The sequence below is a fragment of the Syngnathus acus genome, chromosome 6 (genome assembly GCF_901709675.1).
Source record: "Syngnathus acus chromosome 6, fSynAcu1.2, whole genome shotgun sequence".
Classification (NCBI taxonomy): domain Eukaryota; kingdom Metazoa; phylum Chordata; class Actinopteri; order Syngnathiformes; family Syngnathidae; genus Syngnathus; species Syngnathus acus.
The window spans coordinates 4,757,353-4,768,419 of NC_051092.1; the positions used below are offsets into that span (position 1 = coordinate 4,757,353).

The 11,067-nt window shown below is 42.1% G+C and overlaps 1 protein-coding gene and 1 long non-coding RNA gene across 3 annotated transcripts in view; both read right to left on the reverse strand.

Annotated features, from left to right (window-relative positions):
• LOC119124946 overlaps positions 1-2,568 on the reverse strand; it is a 42,787-nt gene extending 40,219 nt beyond the window's left edge. Inside the window, exon 1 of the long non-coding RNA XR_005098373.1 lies at positions 2,363-2,568. This is a non-coding gene — a long non-coding RNA (uncharacterized LOC119124946). The remainder of the gene's footprint in view (positions 1-2,362) is intronic.
• Positions 2,569-2,916: 348 nt separating this feature from the next.
• Positions 2,917-9,039, reverse strand: LOC119124944 (uncharacterized oxidoreductase YjmC-like). Of its 2 annotated transcripts, XR_005098372.1 has the most exons (12): positions 8,882-9,039; positions 5,762-5,910; positions 5,468-5,656; positions 5,326-5,387; positions 5,200-5,253; positions 5,023-5,121; positions 4,817-4,952; positions 4,512-4,630; positions 4,286-4,381; positions 4,001-4,111; positions 3,352-3,527; positions 2,921-3,311 (listed from the first exon to the last, which is right to left on the reverse strand). XR_005098372.1 is itself a non-coding variant. In XM_037255325.1 (11 exons), the coding sequence occupies exons 1-11, from the start codon at positions 8,887-8,889 to the stop codon at positions 3,462-3,464; spliced, it is 1,089 nt and encodes a 362-aa protein (XP_037111220.1). In that variant the 5' UTR covers positions 8,890-8,904; the 3' UTR covers positions 2,917-3,461. The 2 variants fall into 2 exon arrangements, 1 of the variants encoding a protein (XP_037111220.1); XM_037255325.1 differs by having other exon boundaries at positions 2,917-3,527; positions 8,882-8,904.
• Positions 9,040-11,067: the final 2,028 nt, after the last annotated feature.

Below are 11,067 nucleotides of genomic sequence, written 5' to 3' on the forward strand. Positions count from 1 at the left end.
CTGGAGGATTGGTGTGGGTGAGGGGAGAGGAAGAGTGAGCGAGTGAGTGAGTGACCAAGCAAGAGAAGAGTTTTTGTGTTGGGTGGGTGAGTGGGGGGGAGGGCCCAGATGGATAATGGATGGGAAATGTATTTCCAGGCTGAGACCCAGCAACGAGCTAGCCTGCTGACACAAACGTCCACCTGACACCCAATTATGAATGAAGTGGACTGTAAAACTAAATTAAAATATTAAAAATCAAAATATATATGATAATATAATAAATATATATCATACAATATAACAAATATAATATAAATATAATGTAAATGTATAGAATAAATAATATATATAATATAAAATATATTTTAAAAAATTAAAAGAGAATCACATTGTTTTAACTGTTACGGACTACACTGCCCCCTGGTGGCTAATTCAGAATCAGCAACACGAACTTTGAACAGAATATTTCATACAAAAACAAATGCTCTGTTTTAATATATAGTCAATTTATAGTCAATCATGATAGCAATCAAATCAAACACCACTGCTTTCATCATTTGTGTCTCTAGCTGCATCGATTGAATGCAAAGGTTAAGTATTGATGTCATTGATTTGAACTCAGGCCTGAGAGCGCAACAAGCCATTTTAGCAGTTGTGCCGCGAATGGTGGATTGATTCTCGTTTTCATCACCCGCCATTGGACCTGTACAAGTAGGACGAGTGCGCTGCCATCCTGCACGATTTCCCCGGCGGCCTCTCGCAGGTGGCCGAGCAGCTGTCAAAGCGCTTTTGGGACCTCACAGGCAGACAAAGGCCGAGCAACACCTCAACAGTCTGCTCACGCTTTGGTGTGAGAGCGCAGGAACATGCCCGCTGAGGAAATTCATTTGGACTGTTTGACCAAAGGGGTTCGCACCAAGCACCTGGCTGAGACGAAGTGAGAGGTGAGGGCACACATCAGAGTCAAGGCCAAAAATGTTGCCTTTGTGAGGGGGACAACAGCTGCGTAGAACCAACCAGGAAGTCACTCCACTTCATTAACGACCCAGCAGGAGAGCCCCCCCGCCACCAGCTCCTCCAACGCTTTCCATCAGTCCTCCCTCGGAGCTGTCATTTGACTGGCAAATTTAAGATTTAGGGCCCAAAATAAGCACGAGCTGACCTCGATGTTGGAAGCCCCGCCCCTTTGTGCATCTCCAGCCGGCAATAGTCGATCACTTCATGATCGTCTCGTTCAGCGAGTGATGTCCGGGTAGCCCCTCAGCACCACAAAAGAAAACACCTGTTAGAATCTTCTTAATCCTCAACAGCAGCCCTGTTCTCGGGAGTATTTGGAGTGGGCCCCAAATCTAATCCACAAGGGGGGGAGCACGGGGCCAAGGCCAGCGCAGATTAGACCCCCACCACCACCCGTATTTCGACGAGGATTTCAGTCGGCCTCTTAATCCTCTGACTCGGGCGGGGGCACATCAACCTTCCCCCAAACCTAATGAACATGTCTCCCCGTTGACCAATCACAGACCACGTCCAGGCTGACTTCCTGTTATTTCCCCCCCCACACTCCACATAAAGACACACACGCACTCTTTCTCCCCCTTCCCAGGACTGAAAGCCTATTGATTTGTTGATTTCTCTCCTTTTATCTGAGGTCGGCCAAGTGCTAACGAGACAACTAGGGTCCGAGGCCTGGTGCCAGGACTTTTGGCATGGGAGATTATAGGCCTGATTTGGGCATCCATCACGCCCCCCCTCATGTCACCAGAGAGGTCTCTTCCTGGCTCAGAGTGGAAATGCTATTTAACACTGGTTCCTTCAAGTGGTGCATAAAAGAATCAATTATCTAAATATTCACAAGGTGATCATATTTTCTTTTTTACCGTGTTAATATAGTTCTCTTATTGTACCGTTGTTTGATTAAATTAAATATACAGTATAGTAAACCGTGATAAGATAAAGCTAACCAGGGACCACAATGAGGAAATAAAGTTCATAATATAATATTATTGATTGAATTTTGATAAAACTGTAAAAATACAACTTAACTGAAAACAAAAGCATGTTTTTTTTATTGTGTTGCAACTAACTGCACTACTTTGTCACGATATTCCTAAACAGTACTTTGTCTCCATCTAGCGGCCAATATCCACTTTACAATACAAGCTTCATTGCATTACAGAAAAGACTGATAAATTGAAATTGTGTGCAGTCATAAATACAGTCAAAGGGTGGCGTATAAAATGTACTCAAATAAGAGTATTGCTACTTTACAAAAATGGGACTCGAGTATAAGTAAAAACAACCATGGAAGTGCTATTTTGTCATTCTTGTGCTCAGCCAAAACAAATAAACGACAAAAACAATAATGAGAACGTCTACTCACCGTAACGTGTCTTCTCAAGTTACGCGTCGAGCTTTAGCTGAAATTTCAGACGACAAGCTTATTTTTTTGGTAAATAAAAAGTCAACACGGGCTTCCTCAAACTTTTGACAAGGCCGCAATTAGACGTCGTGTGGTGACTGACTGTGGTCACGTGATTTCCTGTCTTGATTTGATTGGCGAAAGACGTCAAACGGCGGTCAAATGAAACAGAGTTTCGACTTTTATAATTTCTTCTTGACAAAAATACTCGTGTAAAAGTAAAAAAAAATTGCATTAAATATCTCGCAAGTATAATTTATTCATTCATCATCCGAATTAAACCAGGAATAAATGTCCTTTTAAGTTTACAGTACGCTATTCTTCTCTTTTAGGTTATGTATTATTATGAATGATTGACTTCTACTCCGATCTATGTGTTCAGTTTAAGTTCCTAAATGTCTTTTAGTATTTCCTTATTTTAATATTTCCTTTGTAGTACACATGTTAAAGCAATGATAAAATCCTTTATAGGATGTCAAATACAAAAAAAAAAAAAAAAACGAGAACAAATACGCTTCGTCTGATATGACTTTTTATTGGGACTAATAAGGCACTTGAAATATTGCTGGCAGGAAAATACTTTTATAGTTTGTTGTATCCATCCATCCATCCATCCATCCATCCTTTATCTAAACCGCTTATCTTGACAAGGCTCGCTTGTGCTACATATAAAAATATCAAGTCAGTTCCCAATTCAATTAAAAAAAAAATTCTGTCTTCCAAACATCACATGGCCGCTTTCACAGTCCATTCACTCATTTCGAACCGCTTTTGTTCACTGAGTTGTCAACTGATTGACATCATCGGCTGGACTTGGTGTTAAGGCAACGTTTCGTCTGCACAATCGGTAAAGAAAAACATGCAAAGAGAAGCAAGCTGAACAATTTGAGCTCAAAGTAACAGCCGACTTGTTCGTATGTTAGACATACCAAATTTGACTAAAACATAATTTGACACAATCCTCATTTGTCATTAGTTAAAGAATTGCTTTCATTTGGTCACGCTATTGACAAACACCAACCAGGCTGAAGAAGCCGAGATGATCTCCAACTTGTCGCTTCTACTCTGGAACGATTTTATCACAAGGCAGCAGAGGACTGACGCCCTCTCTCTTGGCACATTCATTCTGAAAGTCAACAAAATATTCCAGAATGAGAGGACATTTTCTAACGAAATATTTTTTTTGTCTGTTATTGTAGTAAAATTTACTCTTAAATTTGACACATTAATAGTAATCATGTTTTTAAGTTGTCCCTCAACAAAAATGCTTTTTTTCCGTATTTCTTGTGTGATTTAAAAAAAACGCCAGTAATTGTGCAGTTACCCCTAAAATCCACAAGGTGGCAGTGTTATAAACAAAAACAATGTTACGCGGTGACTACTTCGGTTGCTGTAAAAAAAAAATTCAATAACTGTAAATATGAATGTATTGTATTACATTATCATGCAGATGAATTTTGATTTATTCAGAAAATATTCCATTTTTAAATGAAATATTTAGGATAACTGAAATATTATTTTCTAAATCAAATATAACGAGCTGCTTCAGTGCTTGCACTGTGTGTGAACATGATTTTTGCGTGTTGTGCGTACACATACCATATATTTGACGACGTTGATATGATATGGGATGCCGCCCATCTTCTCACACTTGGCGATGTTGGCCCTCTCGGGATCTCCGGCGGCCAGAACAGGAGCGTCGGCATCAGCCTGCAGCACAAAAACAATACAAATAGATCCCCCTCATTTCCATATTGTACTGATTTACATATTTATTCACTTATGTCTGTATTAAATTTGCTAAGTATTTCTATAAACAGATAACTATGCTGATGCTTTTTCCGCCTCTCCCAGAGCCCGGCGCCCCTGAACTCAAACACTCACAGGGTCCAGTTCTCTATGGATGGCCAGAAGGTCCCCCATACGGTCGGTGAACCCGGGAGCAAAGTTCTCCGGGTTGATTGCCACGAAACACTGACCCTGTGAAAACACACACACACACGCCACTTGGTTTTGACATCACGAGTTCAAGGCCTCACTGCAAAGAGTAAACACTCACTGGGTCAAAGGTCACATGAATTTGCTTAACCCTCGAAACTGTGCAACCTACCAAATCTGCAACCCTGTCGGTCACTTTCCATGTGCGGATGTGTTTGCTGTATTTGGCTCCGGCCAGGATACCGCAGAACACTTCTACCATCATACCAAGGCCGTAACCTTTGTAGCCTCCTAACAACATACACACACCATAATACAGTTCAGTTAATGAGATCCAATGCAAGAAGTGCACCAAATTACCTTAAAATCTTTTAGTAGTGCGTACATGGAGGGAGGTCATGTTTATTTTGATCATAATTCATAACATATGGGTCAATGTTTCGTCAATAAAAGACTCGACGGAACATCCGGGCAGACCTGTGGCCTCGCTGCCACCGATGGGAACCAAGCCTCCTCCGTTCAGAACTTGCTTAGGGTCGGTGGTGAGCTTGCCCTTGGGGTCGCAGCCCCACCCCTCTGGGATAGTGTCGCCACGACGGTCGTGCAGCTCCACCTGTGTCCACAAAGGGGGGAGGGGAGTGTCACGCCAAGGAAGTTCCTCGTTTTGGTTTGAGTGTCCTCACTTTTCCAAGGGCGACCGCCGATGTGGCCATGTCCAAAACGAAGCTGTCGCCATTTTTGGACGGCGCTGCCACGCTGAGGGGGTTGGTGCCTAAGGTGCACTACAAACAACACCTCGGCTTCGTGAAGTAATCTTATAAAATGATTTATCATGAGGGTGATTCAGAAGAATGGCTCACCTCTTTTCCACGTGTGGGGACCACCAGAGGGGACGTGTTGGTGAAGGACATTCCCTGTGATGAGGAGCTTTGATTAGAAAAAACAAAACGAGACGGCGATTGGACTTAGAGACGTTTTGGACTCACGATCATGTTCTCCTTCAGAGCTAGCATGGCGTAGTGGCCGGCAATGCCGTAATGGTTGGAGCCTACAAGATACATACGATGTATTATGAGGGAAAAAATATCAACAAGTATCACATAAAAACAATTTTCAAGGCTAACTCACCGTGCGCCACCACCCAGCCGATCCCGACTTCTTTGGCCTTCTTGATGGCCAAATTCATGCAGAAGTTCCCCACCACAGGGCCCAGGAGGTTCTGCCCGTCCACGAGGGCCGTGGCTGGACTCTCCTTTTCCACGACAGGCTCCCCATCCTTGGCGCAGATACCCGTCTTAACGTCTTTCACGTACATATCTGTCGGGAAAAATATATTGATATTTCAAGGGGCGTGGCCTAGTGAGTGACATCACTGCGCGTGAGCTTCTGTGTGTGAGCCGTAGCCCACAACAGCTCACTGACCCATCCTGTTGAGTCCGTGGCTGTAGTGACCCCTGTGGTCACCCTCCACCAGAACCTGGGCCAGGCTGCGGGCGTGATGCTGCTTGGTGCCCACCGCCATCATGCACCTCTCGATGAAACTCTGCACCTCCGCCTGGCTGATCAAACACCTACGCACAACCGGAGAGAGACAGAAGTCAAACGCTGCAACGTTCCAACCTCCAAGGGGAGTGCATCAGGTTCAAAAAGGAAAACAAGACCCTGTCAAGAACGTAATGCACATCTGCGGTGCTGAACTGCATCCAAACGAATGATCACGACATTACATAAACAGCCTGACTGTAAATCATCAGCAGCTTTACTACTTTTGCTGTCTAAAGTTGGCGTGATGCTAATCAAAGTCAGAATAATCGCAGCTCATCGCACATAACATGACTTGCATCGGACAGAAAGTCCTTTCTTTTACTTTCTTCGCGATCCAGCAGCCACATGGAAGCCCTCAAAAGTGCTTCTGATGTTGGTCGGTCATCAGCAGCAGAATTTCACCTTGATTTCAAAACGAACCGCCAACTCGGCAAAATGAAGTTAAAAAAATGAAATTTGTTCTCAAATAATTCCTTTGACCCAACAAAATTCATTATTACTTTCATTCTCCAAAAAGTAGGGATTTATTCTCATAATATTGCAAATATATTTCCATATTAAAAAATTAAATATATAAAATATCTAAATATATTAAAATATATATATAATATATATACAAAATATTTATTAAATATATATATAAAAAAATTACATTATGGGCCCTATTTGTCTTTCTTTTGGCATTTCCGTAGACAGGCGTGGGTAGAAAGGAATGTTTGCGCCGTTGTAGGAGTGAACACAACTAACTTAGTTCCTGGCCAATTAAAGTGGCCTCAACCTTCAAATTCAGTGCACAGTCTTTGACTTTGCAGAGGCAGAAATAGATCGAAGCACGCAAAGAACGTTTAGATAGAAGGAACTGCAAGAAGGTCTCCACATGTGGATGGTGCAATGTTGGGGTCTAGCTTCGAGCTCCAGCTCCTTTGTCTGACTCTTTAAAATATATTTTTTTCCTTCTGCTCTTGACGTTCCACAAAAACATTCCTAATCTGGGCTCCTCTTCAAAAGGCCATAAAACAGCTCTGCTCTTTCCCTGCTTGTCACATGCTTGACGAACACCAGTTCTCCTGATCAGCATCAGATGCAGCTTGTTATGTCACCAAGAAGAATACACTTGAAAGATAAGCGCTAAAACAGAACAAAAACAAACAAACACAAAGGTGCTAATAACCACCCAAATGGTAACTGAAACCCTTCAAGGCCTTTCTGCCTGTGTCCTTCGATTGTTTTCTCATCCTTTAGTTTTTGGAGGGGGGTGGGGGGGCTTGGGAAGGTCATAACTTTAAGGAATGTGCACAATTGCATCCAGATGTGGATTGTGGCGAAAGTTGGCAAAGACAAAACCAGATCATCTTCAAAAAAATTATTTGTTCTCCACTGTGTTTCCTTTTACTGGTAATCATGTGACTTTGCTCACTGATACAAAATACAAAAAAAAAAAATGGTGAGAAGCCTGCATCGACTTAAAAAAAAAAATAACACCACTTCCTTCAATTCTTAGTTGCTTTATTTTCTGTGGATGCCCGCCAAACAATACAGAATGCTCTGTGTTGTATTTATCAAAGTTGACTTATCACAACAGGGATTTTTTTTTTTTTTTTGGGTGAGGGAGTTCAAGTTGACACATTTGGTTTTTGTTACAACATCACACCAACACAGGGAACGCATACATGGGTTTGCATGTAACATGAGCCCCAGCAGCAACAGGATGGGGAGGGGGGAGGGGAGGGGTTGGGGTTCGCTCTAATACATAGCAGCCCTTCTGGCACCATCAGGGTCCCCCATGGAAACTTATGCAATATCTTACATAAGTCACAAGGGAAAGATAGATACACTAACTCATTTTAGGATTTTGCATACAGGAAGGAACTTATGAACAAAGAACTTTCTTTTTAAAGGGCTGTACGTATAAGTTTGCCCTGAAGGTGGGGCGTGACCTCTCCCACCCGCCTGACACTGCTGCTATTTACCAAAGCTCTGCTGAAAAAACTTGGAAAGAAGGAAAACAGGTATCACGTGATAAAACTCAAAAGGGGAATGGACATTATTCCCATTATATATAACATAATAGGCGCAATTGGCTTGCCAAACTCGACAAACTAAAAATGCTGGTACACCGGCTCCCTCTAGTGGTAGAGGTAACAATCACTGAATTAAATTAAATATAAATTAAATAATTCAAACTATGCATAATGATACACCGGCTCGAACTACAGTTCAGTTCAGCTGTATTTAACTTTTTTTAAAGTACAGTATATTTCCATTTAACCTTTTTGAGATGTTTACTTATGTGCATTTTCTTTTCATTTCATATGCATCTTTTATTTTTAGTTAATCATTATGTAAGTGCAGTACTTTCCTATTTTTAAACTCCGTGTTAATGTTCAAACCGTGCAAAAGCGCATTCCTCCTTGCTAGCAAAGTAATACTACGCAGTTGACCGAGAAATAAGTCACATGATCTGCTTCTCTGACAGTGTAGGCGACATAAGAACTTTTTTTTATGACAAGCAACCAAGAATTTAAAAAAACAAAACAACCACTGTTGTGCAACAAACACCCACACAATGCAGTGGCAATGCGTTAGAACGAGTTGAGAGCGCCTAATGCTGTCCGCATTGGTGAACACTTAGCCCTACTACGCTACTGTAACATTCTACCGTGTTGTACTTGGTGTGAAAGGTTTGACTTAGTCCCATGTGTCTTCATGTGATACATTCCATGAGTGAACTGAATATTGTCAATCATGCCATTCGACTCACATGCAGGGTGTGACAGAAGAAACCCAACACCCCAGGACGTTATCGAGGTCGTAAAATTAGAACAAGGACAATATGAACAGAGGAAGATAAAATGCAGAAGTTTGCATGCACGAGCATCAAAACGAAACACACTTGAATGTTTATGATTCCAATGCAAAAGCAGGAAGTGAACAGTGAGAGCTTCAGGAGTCACCTTTGAGTTGACCTTAAAATGACCAAAAAGGCCGCTCGCTCACCTGCTCATGTTGCCTGTCGTGTGTTGTTGTGACTCCCTCTGATGCAAAAACAAAAAAGGAAGACTGGCGCCCTCGCTTACGCTCTTGTGTTGTCTTCACTTGGCTCCAACTTGCACTTCCAGCTTTGCAGACCTTGGCCACGCCCACCCGGGGGTCATGTTTTATCAGGTATGTGTGTGTGTGTAGAAAAGTGGGGCGGGGTGCGGATGTGTTGAATGTGGGTGTGTCCCGTGGAGGAGGGTTGTTACATTGGCGGGCCTTGTGGTGTGAAGGCATTACGTAAAGTGGGGCTGCTGTTGATCGATAAGATGACCGCTTCCTTTCGACTTAAAAGCATGGCGAGGCCTAAGTTGGTTTTTTTACAGCCTCAAATAATAAGCAAAGATGACTAACTGGAGAACACAAAGTATTTTTTGGACTTGCGGTGTACTTGTTATTGCAAAAACAGTTCAGAAAATATTTGATGAGGTTTTCTTTTTTTTTTTGCCAGCTTTTGACACTGACGACCTTTGGCAGTCGTTTGAAAATGCACGTTGTGGCGCCTACTGGTGGACTTAACTCTCATTACAGCCTGTTAAAGTTTTAGTTTAAAGAACTGCTGACAACTTTGCGATGATATCTACTGAAGAGTTGTGCATCAATGGCGGACAGGGGGGCGTGTTGGTTTAGGGTTTATTGATATAAATGAGGAAAGAAGCATGTGACTTGTTTAAACAGCTCCATTTGGATTAGATCAAAATGACTCCGGTTGAGTGAGTGCTCTGCAAGATGTTAAAATACGGAAAAAGGGAAGACGAAAATGTCTCATGAACAATAGGAATGATTGTGCAGCGAGCCTTTTTGTTTTTTTAAAGAATCAATTGAATGGGCCCTTTCATTGAAACGCTGCAACTGTTGAGAAGAAGAAACGGGGTGGGGAAAGAGAGCGGAAATACACTATGAAGTGACATTTTGCCTTCATTCAAAACACATAAGAATCTCAGTGGACACTTCATTAGGTACACCTGCTAAAAATAATCATATCTAAATTCCAGATCTATTAAAATGACTGCCTTTGCGAAGCTCAAAATGTTTCATCTTTGCTCGACGCTGTGAAAGTGGTTCGCTGTAAAAGTTTTGTGAATATTATTGTGGTTTGATGGTGATTTTAACGTTTAAGATACATATTTCTTGAACACAAACGGTGAAGCAACACATGCTGAAAGATAACATTACACACACACAGACATGCATTCTTTGTCCTCTGCGAAGAAGCCTAATAATAAAAAACGACTAATAAAAATTTACTGAGGAGCTGAGGTAACTCAAGTGGCCAGAAATAACGGCAAGAAAAAAAAAACAATCACAGAGTTTATCCCCAAACAAATATGGCAAAAAATGTTCACTTTGTGTGTTGACCTTCAGCTGTGTGGACATAAAATAAAGCAAAAGTTGTTTTCAATCAGTCTTTACATTTTTCTACTCACCATCCACTTATTATATTTTGATTCATGTTAGAGAATGTAAAAAAAAAAAATGCAAGTCGTGTATATTTTTGCCCCAAATGTTAGCGGACAACACCCAGAAGCAACATTTGAACACGCTGCCTTCTTCCAGCGGCAAGCCTGTAATTCTCCCCATGCCAGACATCTGCAACAATTTTCCCGCCGCCGCAAAAGGGCAAAATAGAAAGTTGCAGGCCCGAAGCTGTCATTTGCTCGTGTATAAATAAAGAGGGCAGCTCAAGAGAGGTGGTCTAATAGGACTTGAACGCTGGGAGGTCGGACCAGAAGGACGCCCAGGTCGTAACACGGTCCACCTTTGCAGAAACAGCCGGACATGCAACCCGACATAGAAATTAAATTACCTTGACAAGCAGTTTTGTAGGGAAAAAAACTATAGTAAAAAAATTGCAGATCATAAAACAGTATGGAGGGGAGAAAACAAATGACTAAATTGCCACGACACATCACATTTCAAGCAAATGGGTCACCGTGGCTGTCCGGAATATCGCGTGACGTCATTTTTGAGCAGCTGACACCTATGTATAGTGTATAGCTCCACATTTGGACGCAGCTGGGATGAAAGGGAAGCGAGAGCGGACTGGCCCGGGAATGAAAACGTTCCCGGATTCGTGTAAGTGGCAGTTGGAAAGCAAAGCAAAGCAGGGTGTAGGTACATGAGCAGAACCGCAAGAACTCAGCCTT

What these genes read in the sequence shown, in the direction of transcription:
- LOC119124944 (XM_037255325.1), bottom strand. An exon ending in CGGCTGGGTGGTGGCGCACG is followed by an intron (nt 5,388 to 5,467) that starts GTGAGTTAGCCT and finishes TGTATCTTGTAG; the next exon opens with GCTCCAACCATTACGGCATT. An exon ending in TCCATAGAGAACTGGACCCT is followed by an intron (nt 4,112 to 4,285) that starts GTGAGTGTTTGA and finishes TTTGTGCTGCAG; the next exon opens with GCTGATGCCGACGCTCCTGT.